The following is a 27,205-nucleotide window of genomic DNA, read 5'->3' on the forward strand; positions in this document are numbered from 1 at the left end:
GGTCAAGACTCCCTTTATCTTTCATTCTTGTTCCTTTCGTTATTAGACTGAAGACTGTTGGCTCCAGACATTATGTCAGTTAGGAAAAGCAGGTTTTTTTTTTTAATTGAGTGCGTTTCTGGGGTCTTGTGGGAAAAGGTTCACAGAAATGACTAAACTTACACCAGAAGGCAACTGACTGTTTAGAACATTATGGTCAAGAGTGTGTGTAGTACCTGATCTCATAAGAGATCTCCTTCTCATACTTCTTCTTTTGGCGGGCACGGCAGCAGCAAAACACGATGAGGGCGAGGAGAATGAGAAGCACTAGAACACTGATTACTGCAGCTGCGATGACACCGGCTGTGTTAGGGGCTGGAAAGGGCCAGAAAGAGGGACTTTTATTGAGATGCACAGGTTTAGAGTCTAGGACATAACCCATAAGCCCATTCACCATATTATAGTAATCAGATAATAAGGGAAAGACAGAAAGCATCTTAGATGCAAGTTGAAACTCAGCTACTGTATTTAGCTATTTACTCAGCTACTTCAATGTTTAAAGCAGAATAGGGCAGACTTGTGAAGACTCACGTTGTGCGACATTGACCACCACCGTACACTCTTCCGTTCCAACACGATTTTTAGCAAGGCATCGGTACGTTCCTGAAAATGCCTCAGTGGCGTTCCTCAGACTCATGGTGCCTCCGACTGGATCTGTGCACAGCAGGAGACAGATTCTTCATTTTAACTGTATCACCTGACAGTTATGACGGTTTATCAAAACTCTGAAAAAAAAAAAAAAAACTTATTTCAGGGTACACAAGTAAAAGGACCTTACCGAGGACTGCCAGAGGTGGCAGTAGTTTATTGCCTGTGGTTCTCTCCCAGATGTACTGCAGCGGCTGTGTGCCCTCCACAGAGCTACACCTCAACACCATGCCTTTCCCCACCTGAGTTGGACCCTCTGCATAACATCTGGGTTTAGAGGGCCGCACTGAGGGAAAGGGAATAGGAAGGAGAGAAAGTTAGTAAAACAAAACTACTAGGTCGTCTCATATCTAAAGGTTACATTGCAACTTTTCCAAATGACATGTAGACTTGACAGGAAGCAATACAAATCACTTCAAGAACATGATTTATAATAAAATAATATTAATAATGGAAAAATACTATAGAATGCATTTCTTTTTGCAAATTAAATTAATAGAAAAAAAAACGTTTTAAATGCATGAAACGATCAGACATATAAAGGATAACGAAAAGATATCGAAGACTTATAAACATACATAATCTGTACAAAGTGTGTACAGTCTTGTGCACAGAATTTCACAGTATGTATGAACTTTTAGTAGTAGTATTAGCAGTTTTATGCATGAGACCACATGTGTAGGCAATCTCAAAAAGGAAAACATTATCATTCCACTCTGACCAACTAAAGACTGAAATATCATCTCCCGCTTCACATATGGTGCATCACGAATATAAAGGACGAGTCCCTGAGGCCCTTCTCTCGCACTCCACCCATATTCATTCTCACTACATCATAACTAATCACAGCATAGGAAGCCATGATCAGGGTAATGGATACAGCTGCTGCTATTACAGGTGCTGCCAATCAACTTAATTAAAATCAGAGCACAGTGGGTGTCAACATTCCTTGAGATAAAAGAGCGAACAAATGCAGAAGAAGTGGGTGGGGAAGTGGCTGGCTATTGTAAAAGACAGACAGCATGTGTTTTCTAAAGAGATATGCATTAAAAACAGCAGGCTTGAGGGAAAAAGTGGCTGAAATCTATGTATTTAAGGGAGGGCGGGATAGAAAGAGATATGGAAAGATAATGAAAGATTGATGGGGGAGGGTGGAGAACATAGGGAGCTTTGTGTAGAAACCAAAGCCTGCACAAACAGACCCCCACCTTGCTTGGCAGGAGATGACACGAGAATTCAAAGGCAAACAAAACTCCAAATTAAAAGCAGGAGGAGACAGATACAGAGCCCCATGTAAGGAGGGCAAAGAGACAACGAAAGAGAGAGTTACAAGGCAGGACAGACAGAAGAATGTCAATAGTTGCTCTTTGTGATTCCTCCCAAACTTGGGCAGGGCGTTGGCATTGGAGTCTCCATCGACATCATCGTCTGATAATAGAAGCTGTAAAAACTGATCTCTGGGGCTGTTGGGACACAGGCTTAGAGACCTGAGGATTAACAGCAGGCAGGACTGAACAGCAATTTAATAGGATGAGGGGTCAGAGCACAGCAGCTTCCTCTGACGGAGAACTTAACTGTGTGGTGATGGACAGGTGATGGACAGGAGGAATCAAGGTGTAGACTGATGGTCTACTGCAGTTTCTTAAACCAACAGACACACATCTATACTAACGATCTGTATCTGCTTCTTTGAGAAGGACAATTTATTATTAGACATTACTTTCAATAAGGTGAAATTGTTTTATAGCTTAGCAGTGAGATCAAGGCAAGCGTGTCGGTATTCTGAGGTGATCATCCTCGACTGGTCAAAAAGACGAGAAGAAAAACAAGAAGGAAAAAGTCAAACCGCCTGATGAAACTCCACATGCATAAAGGCATGAAAAGAAAAAGAAAAGGTCTAGAAAAGGATGGATTTGACTTTCCACCTTAGAAGTTAATAATAAAGCAGCATATTAACATACAGAAGCATATAGAAGTTAATAATAAAGAAGCATATTAAGCAACCACTTATTGATTGTTCGTTTGCAATTGAAGTTCAGAGAAAAGTAAGAGAAACCCAGGACAGTGACAATGTTAAATGAACATTATTATTTTTTGTAATAAATAGGTGAGAGGCAGTTTTGTTATTGTTAAAAAACTATTTTCATTAATTAAAATAAAGCTAAAATAAAATATAAATATTACATGAAAAACAAACTTAAAAATGAGATGTTACCTTGGCAACTAACTGAAAATAAGTTGAAGTGCTAAAAGTACTAAAACTGATAAATATGTGTGAACTGATAAACTAAATATAAAAATGACAAAAGCACATACAATTACTAAAAATAAAACAAACTTAAAACAAAAATAAAAGCCAATTCAAAATCTAACAAATACTATATTAATATATTAATAACACTGAGCAGATGTCTTCAAACCTCGTAAACTACATGCTCAACACCAAACAACAAATATTCATCTACCTAAACCAGGGTTTCTGCAGGTCTTATAAAGGCAAATTTGAGACCTTTTTAAGACTAATTAAAGAAAATTTAAGGAATAAACGTGTAAGGTTATAACACGTTAAAATGTTCTCTAAATGTAAATGTCTAAGCACACAATGAATTGTATTAGTGACACTTCAAAGTTTGAAAATACAATTTCCAACAGATCTCCATGACTTAATTAATTTGACAAAAAATACCTTAATTTGAGATCTTGTGGAAGTGATTTTATGCTTAAAACAAGAACAAATATCTGCCAATGGGTTCATAAAAATCAACTTAATTCAAAATGCAAGTCATTTTCATACCCAATAACATATATTTGTTCTTGTTTTAAGCATAAGATCATTTAATTTTGTTCAATTTAAATTTAGTTTAAAAACTTTTAAAAAAGAAACTTAATTTCTTCCTTTTGCACATCAAGTAAATTTATCTTGATTCTTGGTTTAGAATTTGTACTGAAAAACAATTTTTTGCAGTGAATGCAATTTAATTTTGCAATTAAATTTAGGGCCTTATGAAATCTGTTTTACTTATTTTTACATTTTTCTGGACTGAAATTAAATGGATTTCGTTCATCTTTGGAACACAAATGAAGATATTTTTTATGAAATCTGAGAGATTTCGGTCCCTCCATTGACAGTCTGAGCAACTACCACTTTGACGCAAAAAGTTCATAAAGAGTTCATAAAACTAATCCATATGAATCAAGTGGTTTATTCCAAATTTCATGAAGGGACTCGATCGCTTTATTAGAATTTACATTTTTGGGTGAACTGTCCCTACTTTTGATTTATTCATCCAAAATTTTACAAATTCCGTGAAATTCCTCATTATACAGTGAATTCCATTTTAATGAATGGATTCTGCAATTCCGTACAAATTTTCTGCATCACAAAAAACATAGGGTCCTAATTTAATGCCATGATATTGAACTTAAGACTTTCTGCTCCAATTTAAGACCTTTTTAAGGCCTTAAATTGTAAATGGTCAAATTTAGACTAAGACCCGCAGAAACCCTATTAAAACCATACTAAGTTTCTCTGCGTCTCTCTGCATCCCTAGAGCAGAGCCATGTCTCTCTGAGGTGGCATATAGCACATATACAGCCCCTTCAAGTGAATGCCCTTGGACTGCTATCTCTGACGAAGACACGTTTAGTAAGGAACACACGCACGCAGCCAGACAGCATCTGCTCTGAATGCAGGTACAGAGTCCCTGTGGTCATCAGCGATAGGATGAGGGTGGACAATGAAGGGAACAGGCGAAGAGAGAACAGCTGCATTCATCAACTGCTGAGAGCACAACCAATCTGTGTCCTTCCATCTGTCTTACTATGATCCACCTCCAATCACCAGGTCGGCTCTTGCCAAACAGTCATTCACATTAATAAATCAGTGGGCTTTAAGTCAACTCAAATGTTTTACCTAACCAAATCACTGGCTCACAATCTGACACTCATGTCAAACAACCGCTTTTGAACACTTGTCTGTCGATACCCAATTATACTAGCGAAAAATCTGGATCCAATCTTGATCCTATAGCTAAAATGAAATATAATATTAGTGCTGTCAAAATTCGAGTTCTCTTTTGCGCTTGAACAAACAATAACAGATTTATACCAAAATGCCCGTTTTGTCGAGTTAAATGTACATGCATACATGTATATATGTATGTGTGTGTCTGTATGCAGTCTTAAATGAGTTAAATATATATGTATACATGTCTGTGTGTGTGTCTGTGTATATATGCATGTACACACACACACACACACACGTGTATGTGTGTGAGCATTTTAGGGATTTCAGTATTAAAAACTTTTTTTTTTTCCTGTTTCTTTGTTATCTCACAGCTACTGCCATTCATGCATCCGTAATGCAAATACACATCTCGGTCATGTGGTTATTGAGTTTCGGGAAGTGACGCCACTGTCGTCATGTTTGGGGAGTTGCATCTGATGGCCTTGTTTGGCAAGAGTGTTTGCCTAGGGCGTTTCTGTCTCTGCACTAGTCAACACAAAGAACAGGTGATTTCTCACACACGAAGTAGCACTGATGTCACATTTGCGGTTGACAGCGATCAATACAGACCCTGAAACAAGGCATGTCAGAAGGCCTGTGAAATCAAACTTTATTGTGCGTTTATGGTGCAGATCAATACTTTGTCACTCAGGACTTTCCCTTGTGTTTTATAGCTCACCTTCCAGAATAAAAAAAACAATGGGGAGGTGTTTTTCAAAACAGCAAGCATTTTTGAATAAACAGGGTTAGAGATTGATTCTTTAAGACATTAACCTCTTAACAAGCGCCCCATTTTTGTGGAATTTTTTGAAAACGATATACCCAAATGAAAATGTCTGCAGCTCTTAAACCCTATGGTCTATATTCATAAACCTGGTCTTATTTTAAACTAGACACTTGAAATATTGCTACCCAAGAGTCATAATAACTCAAAGTAATATGGGAACAGAGTAATATACATGTAAATATACATGTAAGTGACTCACGTTTTTTGTTTTTTGTTTTCAATTAGGGAAAAAAATATTATAATTTAATGTTAAGAGCCTGAAAATAACTTAAATATAAAACTGAATGTCTAATCATGTCATGATTCAAATATGAGGATGATTCTCTCAGTAATGTAGCTTCTGTGAGCTTTTATGTCAAGAAAAGTCTAGGCGTCATTTCAAAAAGGCCATTTATTTCAGAACATTTGCTATTGTAAAGAGTAGTTTTTCATTCAAATAAATCTGCAATAAACTGCAATATACTACTAATTATAATGGATAAATAGTTACTGAAAAACTAAAGCAACTATTTACAGAGATTACAAAGTGTAAAAAACTTATTTAGCTGATAATAAGTGTCAGTGAGAGACAGCGCGCTCCACTGCAGTTGCGCCATGGAGAACGTGCAGCCAGCGCGCAAACAGTATTCACCAAAGCCTACTTACGCAAACTGCGCAAGATAATGCCTTTTGATTGGTTACTAAGTCCATCAATCAAACCTTTGTTGAAAAGGCATTGGCTGGGCACCGAGTGCCTTTATCCAACGAAAACCATGGGCGCAATGATTGACAGCTCACCAAGCCTGTAAGGCACTTCCTCTATATGATGCATCCCAGAAGAGTCTCTGATTGAAGGAGAGAGACGGGGGAGGGTTTAAAATACGTGGGAGAAGCCATTCTAGCAGGGGGAGTTTGCCAGACACGGAATAGAATCGATATTTCATTGAAAATGGACATGATTGATCACGCTAACTCAAAACTCTCTTGCAAACAACGGAGGATTTTTAGTTTTTTCCCTATTTTTTCGTTGTTTTGGATTAAAAAGTGGGATGCATTTTGAAGAATGGACTCTTACACAGAGATGTATGCGGGTGTTTATTGGATTCGTCCGATCTGATCTGAACGACAGGAGATGAAAGATGAGTAACGCTGATATTTTTCTAATGTTTACATGGCCGGTCCTTTAGTGTTTCATTTAACCCTTTCCTCTCTGGTGTATTTATTGCAAAAACAAGTTCAGAACATGAATCTTGAGTGTTTTAGCTTTCAAATGATGCATAGTTTGTGATAGTTGATTGAATATTTTGTATAAAACAAAAGTAGATAAAAGTACACACCCCCCCACTTCCGTCAACCCCCCCGTCCACGAACCGGTGCGGGTTAAGAAGTTAAATAACCAATTTATGGCATTTACAAGCTTTGATTTTTCCACTCACCCATGACGGTTAGTAGGAACTTCCTGCTGCTGATGCCAGGAACCTTCTTCACCTTGCACTGATATGTGCCCGTATCTGTGGCTTTCAGGCCCATGATGTTCATGGAGGCATCACCGTTTTTGGGGTCAGGGGAGTTGAAGTGGACTCTCCCTTTAAGAGGATCATAATAGTGTTCAAAGGCCCTGTCACCAGAGTACACAATCACCTGTGGGAAGAAATGAGAAAACAACAAAAGAGAATCATGTTTTAGTAAGTAAACCTCATTATATTGATGTAATGTTGCTTAGCATTTGTGGATGGGAAACTGTTTATACGTGTCAGTGAAAGGTCAAACCAATGTTCAGATTCAGATTAAAACCAAATTTTTCTGCTCTAGAAAGTCAGTTAGACAAACAAACACAGTGCTATTCTTTATCTCAAAACCATCCTTCAGCACAAGTGAAATATTTGCCCTTTCAATGCTACAACTTGAACAAAGTGCTCTTGTTGGGCAATATTAACACCTTGTGTCACAGCCTCAGGGCAGGTGTACATTAAATGAGCCAATAGTCAAAACATGCTTCCGTCTCAAAAAGCTACATTACGAAGAGACAGTACAGGTCTGTTTCTGGCTAAAAGACACACACGGGCATAGTACAAACACAGATGCAGTCTTGTCCACATGGGAGGGAAAATATGGGATCTATTCAACAGTGCCCATCCCCACCACTTCATTTCCATGACGATGGAGAGGCGGCGGCCTCCCGTAGCGCCTTGCATCAAGCTCAACAGTCCTTAGAGCGCACCTCAGGGCAACAGAACAAGAGCTCAGAGACACATTTAGAATCCTAATGAATGCATCAGACAATATTCAGCACATGGGCAAAGAAGGAAAAAAATTGAGGAAAGGGTGGGGGGCAGAATCTCTCTTATTCTTCCTCTCACATTCAAACATCTGCAGAATCTAAGGGAATCATGTTCAAATAATCACTTAGTAAGCAGGCCTAATACATGCCACCTGGAGTCTGCCCAGAGGAATTCAAGGAAACATCCAATAACGTCTGTAAAACACTCCATGTCTAATAACTGAAATGTAATAAAAAAGGAATAAGGAAAACTGCCTGAAGCAACATATCGGTACTATATAACATACTTCAATTCAAAAAGTAAAAACAAAGTCTGCTCAAGGCAGAGACCAAAGTATACAGAATAGCTTACTGTGAAGCTCGCATTCATTTGAGTGCAAAGCCCACATCTCACAATTCAAATCAACAAGTAATGAAAAGATCCAAGTTCCTGCCCTACGTTTCCCCCCTATCGGGTGCATGTAACAATTTGGGAGAAAAGATCTGTTGCTACTTCAATTTCAAATCACAACTTTAAGAAAAGTTAGTCTTTACTATGTGGGGGTCAGTATGCAGTATCACCGCTATTTACAAGTTAAGTCTTCAAGGACAGTGTGACTTGTTAAAAAAAAAAAGTGTGCATATGTTTACTTGTGCATCTTGTTTACACTTGAGTGTATGCGTGTATGCCTGTAGGTGTGTGTACTTCCTCTAGGGCCACATCAGGCTTGTTTGAAATGCAAAGCAGCACTGAGTCACCTGTGTTAGAGATCACTCTGCTTTAGAACCTGGGCAGTTTCTCTAGGCCTGCCTGTCTACATCAGTGTCTACACTTGACTGCACAACCACAGATGCTGCTCTGACCGCAGTATATGCTACCTGGAACTAGTGCATGCACCAACTATCACAAAGCCATTACATTTGGGAAACACGGATACAGATAGATTGAAAATCAATTAAGCAATAAAGTATCCTATTTAAGACTCTATTAAACTTTCTTAAATGCACATTTGTGGTATAAAACTGTTTGTCTTTGCAATCTGCTTTTATTTACAATGAAGTGACTTACTTTACCCCTGAAACCTCTTTTAATGTTAACTTACAGGATATAACTTATATCAGGATCACCGTTTCCACAAACATATTAAGCAATGCAAGAAATGTTTCTTAAGCACCAAATCTTTACAGCACAATGATTTCTGAAGGATCATGTTACACTCAAGATTGGAGTAATGGATAATAAATTCAGCTTTGCATTCACAGGAATAAATTACATTTTATAATGTTTCACAATATTACCATTTTCCCCTTTATTTTTGATTAAATATATGCAGCATTTGTGAGTATCTTTCAAAAACATTTTAAAAAATCTTACTGACCCCAAACTTTTTAATGTTAGTATGTCATATTCAAAATTATTCATACTACTCTGACAAATCATGCCGATTTAAAACCTTTCAAATTAACTGGACACTTACACATACATACATGAAAATGCAAATTTCCAATGAAAACAAAAACAGCAACTGGGATCATTTCTATTTGTAAAAACACAAGATAAAAATCAATGCTTGTTTACTTCTATTTTCTAAACAATCCTTTTGTTTTGTAGTTCCCATTGTCACTCTCAGGCTCATTTCATTCACACCAGGACTATTGTGCAATCGCAGGTGTCGCGTAAGAGATTATGGAGCCACAGTGCATGCCATATACAGTGAGTGTCACCCCCATTTCCCATCCATTCTTCACTATAATGCTAACGCTAATGACCAATGCAGTTTTTGTATGGAATCCGTGAACTCGTCAGCAGCGTCCCACAAACAAGAGAATCATTCACACTTCACTGTGTCCCAAAGACCTTCACAATGAATACAGTCATTGGGAATTGGGGTTCTGCATTCAAGGTTGATTCATTGTTTCAATTCTTGTACTTAAAAAGGTTCTCTCCTATATTCAACAACAGGTTTCTATTTTTTATCTTTCAAAAGGAAGCCTTGTGTGTTTGTGTACAGTGTCAAGCCCTCTTCTTTTATCTTGGATCAAAAGTGAGAGATGAAAAATAATGTCTAAAATGGACCAAAACACTGGGCAATCAGGTCTTTATATGCAACTCCCCTTTCTTTTTTTACTAATTTAGTAGCTCAAGGCCAATCTGAAGAAAAATGTATAAAATGGAAATAATTATAGTTTGCCGCTATCAAGATACCTAATGGGAAACCGTTAACAGAACACATGCACTACCGTTCAAAAGTTTGGGGTTAGCAAGATTTTTTATATATTTCTGAATGTCTATTATGCTCACAAAGGCTGTATTTATTTGATCAAAAACACAGTAAAATAGTAATATTGTGACACATGACAACTTAAAACTACATACAAACATACATACATGCGCACGCACACACAATTTCTTATGCTCATCAAGCCTGCTTTTCTTAGATCAAATTTTTTTTTTAATAATGGTTTTCGATTTTAATATATTTTAAAATATATTTCTGTGATGCGACACTGAATTTTCATCAGCCATTACTCCAGTCTTCAGTGTCACATAATCCTTCAGAAATCATTCTAATATGAATAAAAGGTTTAAAAAAAGAACAGCATTTATTTAAAATAGTCTTTTGTAAGTGTTTTTGGACCCTTGGTTAATTGTGTTTCGAAATAAATGGCTGGCCTACCTAATCCATTGCATGGCTTGAAGACATTAATACATTATGTAACTATGGTGCACACGCTTAATTTGTCTGTGTGTCTGCTACACGTGTTTTGCGCATCAGCCGCATGCACCTCAAAACTACACATTCTAATGATGACCTTGCTTAATTGACCAGACAAGCTTTATCAATTAAATTAATTATCAACAATTAATCCTTTGTCGATGAATCATTAGCATCCCTATTACTGACCCCAAACTTTTCAATGATGGTGAACAATAAAATTAGGATTGGGTTATACAAGAAAACCTTCAAAATACTTCAATACTACCATAAACAGGGCAGGACATATTTTGTCATTCCAAGCACAATATAGCTAGGCTATAAAAAAATTTCTGACAAAAAGTGAATATGTAAATACTCTAATAATAACAACTACCAAAGCAAGAGTAAAATCATTGCAAAGCATTGGACCAAGAACTGGGGCACAGTAACTGTTAGACATTTCCAAAATACAAAAAACATGGACGTTGTCCACGTTCAACCTTCAACTTCTTATAAACCATTAAAAACGATGAAGTGGGTCAAAGACAAATCTCAAGTCCTGGGGCAAAGCCTGGTAGAACAGAGGGGGGACGAGTGCAGGGTCTATACCCATGAGGACGACCCAGCAAACACCAAACTGAGCAATTGAGGGGAACAGAAATGTGAGGAGAAAGGGAGAACGATAAAAATAGAATGAAATATTAGGTGTAAAACGACAGAAGAAATGAAGGAGCTTTGAGAACAAAAAAAGATGGGAGTAGAGAGAGTGTGTAAGAGAGCGGAAGATAGGAAGAAAGGTGCAAGGATACCAAAGGGAGATCGACCATCGAGGGCTTCTGACCCAATTCTGTCCCCAGCTAAATGCATAATCTCTGGAGAGAAAGAGTATGAGGTAATCTCTGCATGAAGGGGCTGCAGTAGACAAGCAGTATATCTGGCTGCTTACTCTACCTGCAAGCCCAATGTTAAGGCAAAATCAGCCTTTTGTAAAGAAGTGAGGGACGGTTTAATTATGGTCTATGTTACAGAGATGGCATTTGTGTGGATGCAAGAAAAAAAAGCAGTGCCTCTGTGGACCACAAATCACAGTGAAGTGAACCTATAATCACTTACACAAACACACAAAACATCGATACGTAACATCAACTAAGAGCTGCCAAAACAAATAAACCTCAAACGCAGACCCTTTATGTGGAACCACACACATCCATCCAGGGAACAACTTCACAGAGCACTAAAACAACAGGACTAGTTCATAAAATACCCAATGTGGTGTGCTGCATTTCCCTCACTGACAGATGTGGTACTCACAAACCAGCACCTGCTCGATGCTGATCAAAGCAGGTAAAAATGTGGAACGAAAGGTCAACCTTTTAGGACGATTCCACCAGTTTTAATTTCGTTGACGAATAATTTGTGTCATAATTTTCGTCAACGACCTTTATTCACTGACGAAAACGAGACGATAACTAAATAAAAACAAGTGTTGGATGACAAAAACTATAACGAAAATCAACGGTCATTTTCGTCAACAAATAAAAACGAGACGAAAATGTTAGGAAGGGACAATTAGGGAAGAGATCCAGTCAGAACTGATATCCTGTGTAACAAATGCGCACATTTGATTTGAACTGATCTAACCGCTGGAGAACATGGCGCTGTTGCGCGCTCTACACTACAGACTCACTCACGCATCCCCAATCCAGCGCTCCAGAGCGGCTCACAATCAATGAATTGAACACACATTTATGCCAGGCAATTGTTTATGAACTAATGCTGATGAATAATGACAATGTTTACTTTACAATGTTTATATAGTAATATGTTTTAGACGGTTGTAACAATGCATATTTTATCTCCTCATCTGAACTTGAATGAGCTCCTGCCACTGCAATAGTAAGGCGAGATTTCAAAATAAGAGTCCCGGTGTATTTCCAGCTGGTTTATAATTAAAAGTCACGCATTATATATTCGTTTTTGCTTACACAATAAACTGTATTTAATTTCATTCCCATTTAATTTATAGTCAGGAGGAAAGACCAGTATTTGACACATATTAAATAAAGTATCAGGGTTATAATAGTTAACTAAAACCATTAAAAAAAAATCTTTGTTACTTGAAATTAAATAAATGTTAACTGAAATTAAAAAAAATAAATAAACAAACTTATTTGAAGCTTTAGCTTAACATGATATACTAACTAAAACAGAAATACAAAGTTATAAAAACTATATAGATGTTTTTAAAAACAAACAAAAAAGTGAATTGAGCTCTTTCGTGTATTTTTAATGTCAAAAACAATGTCAAAATGTCAGTTCAAGTGACAATTTGTGACTTGACAAAAAGTGGGTTTCAATTTTTGTCAGTGTTTTGTGGAAAATGCATAGCAGTTGCAAGTACCCTACTGGATTCATCCGCACTATTGGAATTGTCCTACCCAGGTGTGATGTGACAAATTATGAAAGCTCTCTTCATAGGGCTGCTCAATTTGGGGTGGGGGGTGTCCTAATAGTGATGTAGAAGAATAAGCTCCCTGTTTGACAGAGTGGGACACTAAAAACATTAGATCATGAGCTGTTCATGCATTTGTGAACACATGACGCAGAAGGAATGTTACCATTCTTCTTACACAACAAAGAGTCAAACTAGTTTTGTGAGCTTGTCGTTTCTGAAAACAAGAAATTGTGACAGGAAAAGAGGCAATGGAGCACAAGGGACAAAGTCAAAACTAAACCTCCCAGAGGCTTTTGAATAATGAGACATCAAATACGCTTTCCTCTAACATACTTTAGACAATGTGATTGTAATGAGATGCTCACCACTTTCTCTTCTTTCTGGTTGTCGGAGGGCTGCAGGCTCCACTCAATGTCCAGAGGCCCAGAGTCTTCTGTAGCAAGAGTAAACTGACAGTCCAGCTTCACAGTCTCTCCGCTGGCTTTCTCAATGGATGTGGGACCAGTGGAAGTGATCTGTAGCCCACAGGCCGAGCCTAAATAGAACAACAACAAAAAAAAGATGCTTTTTAACAGCAATGAAGATGTAGCTTATTTTCAAAAACAACCATTTGCATCACACTTGCATCTATAAATATGAGGACAGATGTTTTTTTACGGGTTATTGTTTGCATGGAAACCCAGACAACAGGTTATTTCTATAAGCTGATTTTTATCAGCGTACTGGTGTGCATGTAAACCTGCTCAATGACTGATTTCTGCGGTCGGAGAAGATGCATACTGCATGTTGCGTGACCTCATTAGGGCTCAAGATGAATAAATCAGAGATCGTCTATTCTTGGAATGAACATCATTTAGAAAATGACAACTAACAGAGCAGATAACAGTGGAGTTAATGTACAACAGAGCTCAAGAGTTAGACATAAGCGTCAAAAAATAAAGCATCTGCCGGCTCCAGAATGCAACTAAATGGTTGTGTTTTGCGACCAATTTTCCTGCCTGTGCGAGCAAAACTTTGTCACTAGTGCGACCACCACAACGTTGCCCAACATAGAAATGGTATATCAAAATGAAAGCGGAGCGAAACGGAGCAACTCGTTTGTACTTCCCGGACCGTTTATCTGTTCAGACCAATGTCAGTGCAGCTGCAGGGCAAGCCGCAAGCTGGAGCTCTTTACAAGCCGATCTTAATCACGTGACACCGTTACTACACAGCACAGCACAGAATTCATCACAGAATTAAGAACATCGCTTCGAGATCTAGTGAGAAGCATTCAATTTCGAGATGAACCGTAGATCTCTATTAGATCAAACAGCGCTGATGTGGAAACCAGGAGAAACATTTAACAATTGCCAAGAATTAACAAGTTATAGAGGGCTTCACTCCACAAATTATCAACACTCGCCATGGATTTAATGTAGTAACAATAACTGTAACCATGGAAGTTTGGCAAGTACTTCATACTTCATCTTTTTCCAGCAATTAAAAACTTTATTTTCAATGTGATGACCAAAATATTTTTTACCCCCATTTATAAAACCAAAAGTTGTAGGAAAACTCACACTTACTTAAAAATAAAAAACGAGATTAAATTACCATTGTAACCAGTAGGTGGCTGCCAGTTCCACCTCCTAATATAAATTTTCAATCGTTTTGCGTTTTCATTTTTAATTAGACATTATGAATGATAATGCTGCCCTCAAATGTTAATCTGGAGTCCTGCAAATTTAAAATAAAACGGCACATTGTATTTCTTCGAAGTCTATTTATTACCAAGGCATTTGTCAGTAATACAGTAAAAATGGGGGGAAATGTGAATAACTGCGCTGCAGCTTGATTTAAGCTGTTCTCCTAAATTTTCTACTTGTGCTCCTAGAATTAGTAAGGGGCTACAGTGTTCCTAGTAAAAAAAAAAAGCTAGTCTGGAGCCCTGAATGCTATTATTTTTCTAACAGAATCCAGACTGGCCGACAATTTAAGCTCCTCTGATTGATACTGCATAGTAAAAGCCATTTCTATATTAGTCATGAATGTCCAAAATGTAAGTTATACGAATTTACCTAAAGTCTAACTTCAGTTGTCACCTTCAGCACAGGATATGGTGTTGCTATTACCATTACATGTCTAAACAGCAAAATGAGTGTTCAAAGAGAACAGTGTAAAATAAATAAATAAATACTAATAATTAACAAATAAGTAAAACATTAAACTAAAAGTTATTATGAAAGTACTGAGTACATGTGGGAGGTTTCTAAAGCTTCAGTTGACTCAGCCCTCAGACATTCACAGTGATGAGCTGAAACTTTAGAACAAGTCAGTCCAGTTTTTTAAACAATCAAAAACAGGCGGAGTGCCATTCCCACAGAGTTCAGAATATAGTAGAGGTTGCCTCTGGCTATTAAACTGAGATCATGCCATGATGTTCTGATCTTTAGTCACAAACAGGGAGCTGGTTGTAAATCAGCTTTTAAAAGGACATTTCACACAATACAAACAAAACAGCTGAATGAAGCTAATGGGTGTACACCGCATTATATAAGAGGATCGTTTAGATGTCACACCTATGACAGAGTGAGAATTTCCCTAAGGGTATCACCAACGCTTTGATTTGTGGGATTGAAAAAAAATATTAGAAATGTGTATAGCGCACAAGGAATAATAATTCAAAGGAAAAGCAGCACTGCAGTCAACAAATTAATATTGCCTGCATGGGCCATTCAGAAATCCCCCATTAGCAGTAATATATGCTCGTTTTCCCGTGATCAAAGTAATTCTTTAAACGAATGGATCCTTTGGTGACCCTGGCTGAAGGCTGCATTTCATTTAATTTTAATTAATATAGCCAGCTCTCAAGCACAGATCAGGGCTGAGTGGAGGACATGACTTCATTCAATCACCTAGGCCTACTCTCTCCATCTGGAGCCATAAATCTGGTACCAAAGCCTGTAGCGTACTGCTCCACTCCCATGCTAAACACAAACTACTACTACAATTGTTTGATTTTTACATTTATATGACTAAAGAACATTCCCTTACCAAAAATTATAAAACAGTCTAAAACTGCGTGGCAACAAATCAAAACCCCCTTAACTACCTCACCCAACTGTAATCATGCGAATGAAATGGTACATAACAGTTTGCTTATCTGATGGAAGTCTGTAATCAATACCAGCAAAGCATGAATACAGAACAAGAATGACAAACTGAACGTCAATTAAGCATGGCTGTACATAAAAAAAGCGATTTTCATTGGATAAGCAATGCGCACATGCATAACAACATGTGTTTAACAGAGCCAACAGATGTACAATTGTTCTTAATATCATAACCATTCATTCAACACCTGATCTTCAAATCACCTTAAACGGCACATTAATCATTTATACAAATCCTGTATACTAAAGACCAGGTGATGGTCTTTTTATAGTATGTTAGAGCACCAGCAGTGACATTTCACAAATGTTTCATCACCAGGAAGGAAAATGTGATTGAATGGCCTCTCATCAGTGTGCTGTGCTACTAGATTATCTACACTAGGTAAAAGAGTGAAACCAACACAATTAAAATGCAAGCTGAAGGTTTTCTAACATCAGCATCCGCACATCAAAATAAAACACACAATTAATTTTTCCATCATCACATTATTGGGCACCATTTTGACTGACAAAACAAGAACACAGTTTCACCATCAGTACACCACCAAACAACTATTCTGAAAATTCTGTAATATTAAAATTACACTGACATTTAAACAAATTAATATCCCAGTCAAATTTGAAGCAGGAAAAATTGCTTTTAAAAGAGACAAAATTTAAGCCTTGCTACATTGTGGGGATCACGTAATCACTGTAGAAATGGAAAAAGCAAAGAACAAGCCTGCATAAAAATCTCTTAAGATTAAGGAAACGAGGAGATATTAAATCAAGAACAGACTCAAGATCTGCTGCCTGGGCAGAAACATATGTAATACTAATCCACATAAACAACAGATACGGAAAAGCTGATGCTGCTAAAGCGGCATGGGATATCACAGAATCTCAAGTGTCATGCATAAGTTTGAAGTTACTTATAGTCACTGGGATGTAACGGTCCTCTGAAAAAAAAATTCCAACTGTTCTCCACCCACGGTTCGGCATGCACTTGCACCGCGGTGCATCTGAAATCTGACAACACATTCACCTCTATAATATGGTTTGTTGAAAATAACGTGTAAAACAGACAGAGTTAGGTTAATGTATGTTTCTGGTGATGACTTCCTGCTTTTCCCATTTCTGGCTTCCCCTAAACTTTGTTCAATGTGAGTGCCGTATGCTCTAATATGAGCAGTCATTTACACCGTCATCACTCGGGTGTTGAAAGCGCCCGAGTAGGCATGTGCCGGTATCAAATTTTCATGTTGCGATTAATTGCTGAAGCTTTTATCACGGTATACGGTATTATCACGATATTTAAAAAAAAGTTGCAAAAAAAGTGTTGTCATACTATAACAGGTTTAAAAACTTTATTATAACAAAAGACCAAACATTTAAATACAATAAAGCAATACACAAAAATGTATAAAGTAAACAAATATTTGAAACAGATTAAAGTGCTAAAGAATTATAAAGAACAATAGGTAACACTTTACAATAATGTCTCGCCAGTTAAAGCATTAACATTAACAAAGAGCGAATAGCTACATTTTTACAGAAGTTATTCTTCTTTGATAATGTTAGTTTAAAAAAGCAACTGTTAGTGTAAGCTCAGGTCCATTAAATAATAGTTACAACTTTTGATTTTAATAATGTGTTATTAAATGCTGAAATGTACATTTAACTAAGATTAATACATGCTTTAGAAGTATTTTTCATTGTCAGTTTGTTAATGAATGAACTAATGTTAAATAATGGAGCCATATTGTAAAGTGTGTGATTGAACAACAGTCAGAACATATTCAAACAATATCTAGGGCATGTAATTTAAAACTTAAAAAAAAAAAAAAAAGTTTGAAAATGACTTTAAGTATTAGGTTATGTGATGACGAGCACCGGATTGTGATTACTGGGGAAACGGCTGTATTTCTGCTGTTCCATCAGCGCCCTCTGCTGTCTGAAAGTGAATGTGCACTTCAGTGCGTCTTCACGCCTTCCGCCATGTGCTCGGCTCATGAACGGTCTGTTTACATCAGTGCGCGTTCCTCTTTGACACGTTGTTCATATTAAACGGTTGACGGGTAAAGTATTCTTAAAATACATTCTAAAAATCTGAATAATTCGTAATAAATAATTATTCACGGTATTTTGAAGTGCCCACGATAACAATATTGTGCATGTTCATTATTGCGGTATATCGTATTACCGTTTACCGGCACATGTCTACGCCCGAGTGCAGGTGAGACATGAACACCACGTGTTGCTTTCTGTGCTTAAACTAAACACCTTTAAGCCATGCCAATTTACACATTCAAGCCAAGAAGACGTGAAAGAGAACTTGGGTGCTGTATGAAGATTTGAGCACACGGAAAACCGCGTCTCAAACAGCATGCAAATATTGAGTTCTCTTTTAAGCCTTGAGCTTGAATGGACAAATTCACATAAATTGCGCAAACAGTTGAGAAAGACAACGCATGTGTACAGTATCAATGTACTGGATCCGTACATTATGAAATCACTCACTTCTCTTGACTGAATAGATTCTCTAACTGATCAATCTTTAATTTATTCTGTGAAGATTAGGCCTGTCATGATAACATTTGGCTGACGATTAATTGCCCAAAAAATAATTGCGGCTATGCCGATTAATTGCAAGTTTTAGGGCTTTGGGGATTAATTATCTGTTTTAGGGCTGTCATACTTTTTTTTTTTGTGCGTCATTAAATAATTGTGATGAATTTTAATCCTTTGTTAGTTATTCTGCAGCGTAAGAGTACAGTTAACAGCTTTAAATATCAAAGAAATGCATTCAATTTCAGTACCTAACTACTTAAAGGAGCTGTATGTAGGACTGTGGCCAAAACTGGTACTGCAATCACTTTCAAATTACTGTAGACCGGTGTATCCCCTCTCCCCCTCCCCTGACTCGAGGTTGCCAGCTAGGCTGCAGGATCCAGCCGGAACGTAGGCTGCTACAAGGAGCTTTCAATGGCACGTGACGAGTCGTACACAGTAAGTTTTTTTTCTTTCTGTTAATTATGTTTGCTTCAAGAACGATGTTTTGTGAAGTAATTATGAATCGCAAAAATTTACTAATGGCGATTAGCCAAATATAATCGTAAATATGAACGCTCGTATGTGACAGTACATTCCCACATGAAAAAATACTATAGTAAAATTACAGCAAAGCTAAATAACATTAGCAATGGTTATACAGGTCAACTTGCAGCATGTTTTGTCCACTATATATGCGAAGAACGAATGAATAATAATTTTTACCAAGGTAACGTTAGGCTACTGAATCAAATACGTTTTCACATTGCCATAATAGGCGTGCTAATGTTGTTTTCCTCAGCGTCCCAGCATAAATGACAGAGAAACGGGCTCTGATAATGCATTACTAATGTTAGCAATGACGACTCGCCGTTTTTATTTACCAAACAATTCCTTAACGTTACCTTTTCAATTCAATGACCCACCTCCTCCATCTGCGCTAACCTAACGTTACTTTTCACGAACATGCATAACTTTGTTCGACTGTCATGAATATCTGAAATGGCCATTTACATTAAGTACAAGTTAGCCAAACACAGATGAACCTTACCTGTCCAGGAGAAAATTAGCAACGTTGGCATCAGTCTTCAAATTATTCTCCGTTTTCAGCCGTCTCCATCTTTCAAAGGCATCTCTTATACAAATCCTTGTTTTATTTCGGACACTGTCACAACGTTTTTCTGATTCATAACGAGGTCGTTTAGGTTTCGTAAAGTTAGACATTGTTTATCCAAAAAGTTTGTAGCTGCAGCTGTGGTAACTAGAGCAGAGCTGGCAACCCGAATGCAGAAACACTACTGACTTTGTGATTGGTAGATAGGTGGAGGGTGGCGCTTCAGGCCAAAACACAACATGTCAACATCAACATAAGTTGAGGGCTGCAACTTCACTTTTAAAATGGCAATATCTTGGCCGGACAACCGTTGTCAGTGATATAAGTATTTGAAATTAACATGATTTCTTAATGTCTAGTGACATATCAGGGCCATTTTATGATTAATTGAAATACATTTCTTACATACAGTTCCTTTAAATAAATATATATATATATAAAATCATAAGCTGTTATTTTTTTGACAGTAATCCTTTTTTCCCCGGAACACAGCACATACCGAGCCGTACCGAAACTGTGACCCTAAAACCGTGATAAAAACCGAACCGTGAGTAATTTGAACCATTACACCTCTAGTAGTCACATGACCAAGTACTGCACAAGTACAGAGTCGTATCTCAAGTGTAAGGGCTAGGGATGCACGATATATCGGCAACATATCGTTATCGGCCGATAAATGATTATTTTTGATGTTATCGTTATCGGTCCAATAAGAAAATTTGACCGATATAGTCAAGCCGATAGATAATGTATTATTTCCTTCAGCTGAGACAGACGCGCTGTCCACCATGATGGGTTTGAATTGCTCTAAATATGTTTGGAATCACTTCGAAAAGGAAAATACAGTTATGTGCAACATGTGCAGCGCAAGTCTTCTATAATCTACATAAAATGATAATGAGAATAGAATAGGCTGTAAAAGAGCGTTGTGTTTCAGCGCGTTTGTTGAGGGAAGAGCGCGCCCACGGAGTTACACCTTCATGACGAGCACAGTCAAGTTTGCTTGTGCATTCACAGCCTTTTGTGCCATTGTAAGTTGTAATATTATATTTATTATTATTCTGTGTATGTAATATCATATAGGATGCGTTTGGTTGAGTTAATAAACGATGCAGTAAAGCACTTCATTGTACCGGTCTTTAGCTTCAGCGCGCGCCCACGGAGTTACACCTTCATGACGAGCACAGTCAAGTTTGCTTGTGCATTCACAGCCTTTTGTGCCATTGTAAGTTGTAATATTATATTTATTATTTTGTGTATATAATCCCATATAGGATGCGTTTGGTTGAGTTAATTAACGATGCGAAAGCACTTCATTGTCTTGGCGCGCGCATTTCAAACAGAAATGCACAGCATTAATAACTAATGGGACTGTCCTAGATACATAACACTGCAATGAGAATATTTCTGTTATAAAACGTAGTGAATTCTCGGGGTTTAGTTGTTTTTCAGCGCGCTGTTGTGGGAAGCGTCAACAACGCATTCTGACCAGCACAGTCAAGTTCGCTTGTGCATTCGCGTCATTTTAAGCATATGTAAGTCGTAATATTACGTTTTTGTAGTATAAACATCTGATTAAAGTCATATAGGATGTGTTTCGTTAAGTCAATAACCCGCAGTGCTTCACTGTACCGGTGATCATCTTAAGTTTCAGCACGCTCTCAAACAGGGGAAGAGCATCCACAGGAGTTATAACCATTCACCTATGCGTGATTTTGTGCTAATATAAGTTGTAATATTATATTTATTTTGTATAAATATCTTATTGTTCTCATATATGATGCGTTTAGTTGTTAATTAAACTTCTAAGCGCTTCAGTTTATGGTTGTTCGTTCATTCTCTCCAGCTTCAGCGCGCTCTCAAACAGCAACATTATTCCTAATAGACTAGACTAATATTACAGATGTTTACTATTACTGTAATATTAAACATATTTTTTTTTCAAAAACACAGAAGCATTATTTTTTATAATTAGCACTTTTATTGTTCTCGTATCATTTCCATCAACAATATGGTTTGATTAAAACCATTTCTTTATCGTCTGTGCGGAGGTTATTTCATGCACTTGCATTCTGATTCTTTATTATGCAGCCTCAGTAATGCTGTTCAATTACTTGTTTGCATTATTTAGGTATATTATTTTTATTTTTTAGACAATATAATTTTTGGTAACATTTTACAAATAAGGTCTCATTTTATTAATGCATTAACTATCATGAACAAACAGAGAGCAATAACCTTTGTTTCTTTTAGTAATAAAATGTTTGTGTTTTGTAACAGTCCATTCACAGTTCATACCTAATGTTAAAAGACACAACTTTGGGTCTGAATATGTTGAGATTAACATGAACTAAAATTAATAAATCCTGTTGAAGTATTGTTCATTCATTGTTGGTTAACTAATACTAACAAAAATTAAACCTTATTGTAAAGTGTTAAAAAAAAAATTGGCCATAGGAGTGTAAAATTAATTTGAAAAGGTAAGGAATCTCACACAGGTTCAAATAGGCTACTGTAGTGTATAGGTTTGATTCATGTTGAAGTGTTTGGGACATGGCTTTTAATGGTGAGCCTTTTGTTTTTGTAATCAGGCTCTCAGAGTTTATTAAAATTTGTATTTAGATTTATCGGCCAATATATCGGTTATCGGCTTTCAAATATTAAGAATTATCGGTTATCGGTATCGGCCAAAATGTTCATATCGGTGCATCCCTAGTAAGGGCCTTAACTTCTAAGAATATCCATCTCCGCCTGGCTGCTCTTGACCTCCACCAGCTGAGCATGACACAACAAATCCTACGAGGTTTAAAAGAAAGCAATTAGACCTACTAGAACGAGGCCACAAGACCACCACAACACTCTCCGCTCTGTCCCCCATTTTTTATCTCCCGCTTTCCCATTCCCCTCCAAACTCTCCCCTCTCACGCCAGTCTCGTGAGCCCCAGCACTGGTGATTGCAGACCCCCTTTGTGCACTCACAATAGGTAGAGAATCCTGTCTCCTGGCAACACATTGCACTGAGAATGCCTGAGAGGGGATGAGCGAAAAGGGGGAAGGTAATGCAGATAAAGAAAGGAGTGAGCGATACAAACAAAAAAAAAAGAGGGGGAGGCTAAGTGAGAGGAGAGTAATGGCTTGGTGTGGACAGACAGAGTGAATGTAAACAAAAGACTAACAGCTATGGGATTTACAATCAGTTTTAAATTGCAGAGCACAGGCAGCTGCAGATCAGAAAAACACATTTAGTCATAAAGTTAATCATAGGTGAGCCACAGACATGGGCCCACAAACTGAATACACAGCCCAAAACCAAAGTAGAAAACTAGAGAAACAGGACGTGATAGAATTGATAGATTTATGGATATTGATGCAGAAATGCGCACACCAACATGAACAGACCCACAATAAATGTTGCCCTGCTGGTTGCTAGGTCACAACTTTGTCTGTTTTCAAGGAGCAGTGTGACCTATGTATAGCTATGCTATCGCCATTTATATTTGTGTTTTTCTAGACACTTTCAAATGTAACATCAAACTGAAGGGGTGTTGTGGAACTTCATAACATGCAGAGAAAATGGAATAAAGATTAGGGCTGCGTGAAATTGCGCTATGGTTTCAGAGCGAAGCGAAACACGGTATCGTGAACTGCACACATGTAAATTAATACAATGTTGAGCGTCTCAGAGCAGCTCAGTTAATTTACTGTTCCATGTGTCACTCTGAAATACAAAATGAAACCTTGAAGTTTACAAGATATTAACATGTAAAAACTTGTATTAGTACCGTAATTTTAGTTTTAATATGGAATTTTATTTTATTAAATACTCTTTATTTGACAGTATAACAGCATCATAACATTTCTTATTTGGTTTATTTATTTTTTTGATTTACAATAAAAATCTTTATTATTTTGATGCCATAATAAATGGGTCAAAAACTGTGGGAATCTGCTCAAGTGGAAAGATTTAACTGTTGAATTTATGGTTACTTAAGTTGGGTTGGTTTCTATAAAGAGTTTATCCAACACCCTATTTTTTGTTGTTGCTGAAAACCCCAATTTTTCAAGATTTTCCCTAATAGTTTAGTTCTAAAAGAATGGTTTTCATTATCACAATATAAATTGCAGTAAAACAAATATTGCAATGTCAGTGTTCCCAATATCGTGCAGTCCTATAAAATAAAAACACAGTATAAATTTGTGCAGGCATGTCTGTATGTATGTATAAGGAGGTCAGAGTGAGTGTGCTTGTGTCAATAGGATTGCTGGCGAGTGAAGGACATTTATTAATTATGAAAACAGCGCTAAAATCACGTCACATTTCCATTCGCCAAAGTCAATTCAACGATATCTGAGCCACACTCAGGAAAGGAAAGGTCACTCCCGTATAACTGACATGCAACAGGAGGGAGATCTGGAAGAATCTTTCCACAGCCGATAAGACAGCTTAGTCCATCCCTCTAGTGTACGGACAAACAGAACACAGTTCATGCATTTCAAAAGCTAACAGGATTGTTCTACATATCAGCACGTGTGGCTGTTTTGCATGCAGTACAGCAGAGCTTGAATTGTAATTAGGTTGTCATTCGCATACAAGGATGGCTGGAGTACAAACTGAGCTCTCTCTCTCTTGCTCGCATACTATCCCTCTCTCTCGCTCTCTCTCTCGCTCTCTCTCTCTCTCTCTCTCTCTCTCTCTCTCTCTCTCTCTCTCTCTCTCTCGCTTACACTCATTTTAGAAGCAGCAGTGAAGAGGAAGTTATTTTGGGGTTCCAGCAGTAGAAGAAAAATGACAAAGCAGAGAGCGACGGCTCTACAGAGGATCGTGGCATGCGTGGCATATTTTCCAGGATGGGCTGAAGGATTATTACTTGCAGATAATTCCCATTTAAAAAAATACTGCAGACGCCAGCTAGTAAAAAAAAAAAAATCTCCATAGCATCACACACTCTCTGAGCATTAAGCCAAAATCCTAACTATGCAAGAATTAATTTGAATAATATATTTTTTAATGAAACAAAATATCTCCCTACAGCCAACATCTGGCTTTAAAAATAAAACGAAGCAAATAATAAGCATGTAGTCTAAGCCCAAAGAAACAAGAGCAGAAGATGAGCGCATACATTTTGTGCAAATTCAACAATTATTTAAAACACCTGTCTTGCGAGCCCCTAATTAATCCATAAGCATGAAAAAATGAAAAAACCCACCACACATCAGTTTTAGTATTTCTATTCTACTTTACTGTGGTAGTGCTAATATTGTTGGCTCCAGCATGATAAATTGTTCATGCTTTTCCTCATTTGTAAGTCGCTTTGGATAAAACCATCTGCTAAATCATTACATGTAAATGTATTCTTGCTTTTCCTGCAAATATGCCTCCTAATAACATTTCACTACCAGTCCTGTTAATAAATAATCTGAAGAGGAAATTAACTGAACAGGAGAGAGAGAAAGAAGTCAGTGGCCAGCAGTGAAGCACCTTAAGCAGATCTCTTATCAGTGATGAGAATCTTTGATTCTTTAATCAGCCCCCTCTGACTCTCTCGTCCTCAAGGAACGAGAGGCTGTTTATTTATCATCTTATAAGGTGCCTGAGCCAATGGACCATTGCTCTCATTTCCCTTAGCATCTGCTTATCATCAACTCCCTCCTCCACTTCTTTCTCTGCCCTTCAGACAAAGAGCTAGTGACCTTTCCTCTCCTCTCCTCTCTGCTCCCTAACCCTGAGACAGACACAGTAATGAATGCAAAACCATTTACATTTTTCCCTGCCCACCTCTAGGTCATTTAAACACACCCCTCCCCCACCACAAATAATGCAACACTTTCCCAAAGTAGGAATCCGCTTTGTCTATGGTTAAGAGTCAGACTCCTACACTTTATGCTGGAAATACATGGGTGTGTTTTCTGTTGTATTGGGATGCAAACGGCATCCTCCTGTGTGCCAGAGTTAAAAAAGAGGGAAGACAAATTAGAAACCACAGCTATGCACCACTACTGCAAAAGAGCTTCACACATTACAAACGAAAAACATGTGCCCGAAATATGCAAAGCTATATCTGGTAGACAAACCAAAAAAAAAGTCATAAAACATTTTAAATGTTTTGAATTAAAATACACCCCAGATGAATAGGGTAACAAAAATAACTACTAGATATCACAGCGCTTCCTCAGTTGATTGATTACATTTACAATTGTGAACATTTTTGTATTACAAGTTTTCTGAAATGTTATGTATAAATATGCAAATGAGGCATTATGTAACAAAATATGCACTAATTTGCATACATTTCTAGAACAAATCTGAACATTGGATAAAGCCAGGTTCAAAATTGTTTCTTTTTTTTACATTTTAGTCAAATTTTATTTTAGAGGGGATTTTGGATATCACTTTTTGTTCCATAAATCAGAAAATACTGTCAACTGCCAGAAAAAAAACGTTTTTTTACGAATCAAATGTATAAAATCAGACAAATTATATATGAACAAACCCCAGTAAAAACCTTCAGAATATAGATAGGAAATAGGAATAAAACAAAAGTTTGGTGAAGTGCTGAAGTGGAGATTTCTGACTGTATGTACTGTAATTGTAATCTACAGACACAAATAGAAAGTGTATTTTGTAATACTGTCTAATGTCGGGTCTTCCTCTTTTGACCCTCTCAAGTTGCTATGGGAGAAAGACTTTGGATCCATCTTCAGTGAGGAGGAGTGGTTATTGGTCTGTTCCGGCATCTTAATATAGAATCATGAGCATGAACTTTATGTTCATTTACAGGACTTACTTGACTTACCAGTTCGACTTCATAAGATCTTACCTAATTTTTAGTCTAATATTAATATATCGTGATGCATGTATTTTGGGAATGATAGGATTAAAGGATTAGTTCACTTTTAAATACATTTTCTCGCTAAATAAATACAGAAATGCAGCACGCATTCAGGGCCATGGTCAAGATATAAATCAGCTTTACAGTTCAAAAGATAAATACCTGGAGAAAGGGCAAAATATTTACCAATAATCTTCTGAACAATTTTATGGATCCCTTTCCAGTAAGTCTTAAAGGATTAGTTCACTTTTAAATAAACTTTTGCTGATAATTTACTCACCCCCATGTCATCCAAGATGTCCATGTCTTTCTTTCTGCAGTCGAAAAGAAATTAAGGTTTTGGATGAAAACATTCCAGGGGTTTCCTCTATATAATGGACTTCAATGGGCCCCAAACGGTTCAAGGTCCATATGACAGTTTCAGTGCAGCTTCAAAGGGCTTTAAACGATACCAGACGATGAATAATGGTCTTATCTAGCGAAACGATCAGTTTCTGCGAGAAACCGAGCAGTATTTATGCTATTATTTTACCTCTTTTCAGACGAGTTTGATTATCTCTGAGCTCAGCCATAACTTCCGCAAAGTGAGGTCAAATACGATCGTGGTCATAGATATATTGATCATAGATGCCTCATTCTACTGATCCGTGCAGGCGCTAATGAGGCATCTACGTATACATCTATGAGCACGATTGTAGTTGACC

At 37.3% G+C, this 27,205-nt stretch overlaps 1 protein-coding gene across 2 annotated transcripts in view; it reads right to left on the bottom strand.

Moving 5' to 3' along the window:
* Positions 1-27,205, bottom strand: part of cxadr (CXADR Ig-like cell adhesion molecule) — a 60,356-nt gene that overhangs the window by 4,615 nt on the left and 28,536 nt on the right. For both annotated transcript variants that reach the window (XR_013815528.1, XM_079803903.1), the window contains exons 2-6: positions 13,239-13,408; positions 6,896-7,100; positions 818-973; positions 571-693; positions 216-354 (exon numbers count right to left, since the gene is read on the bottom strand). Coding sequence is in view for 1 of the 2 variants with exons in the window: in XM_079803903.1 (XP_079660029.1) it covers positions 216-354; positions 571-693; positions 818-973; positions 6,896-7,100; positions 13,239-13,408 (793 nt within the window). In the remaining variant the exon portion in view is untranslated. The remainder of the gene's footprint in view (positions 1-215; positions 355-570; positions 694-817; positions 974-6,895; positions 7,101-13,238; positions 13,409-27,205) is intronic.

Source organism: Gobio gobio, assembly GCF_949357685.1.
Source record: "Gobio gobio genome assembly, chromosome: 22".
NCBI lineage: Eukaryota > Metazoa > Chordata > Actinopteri > Cypriniformes > Gobionidae > Gobio > Gobio gobio.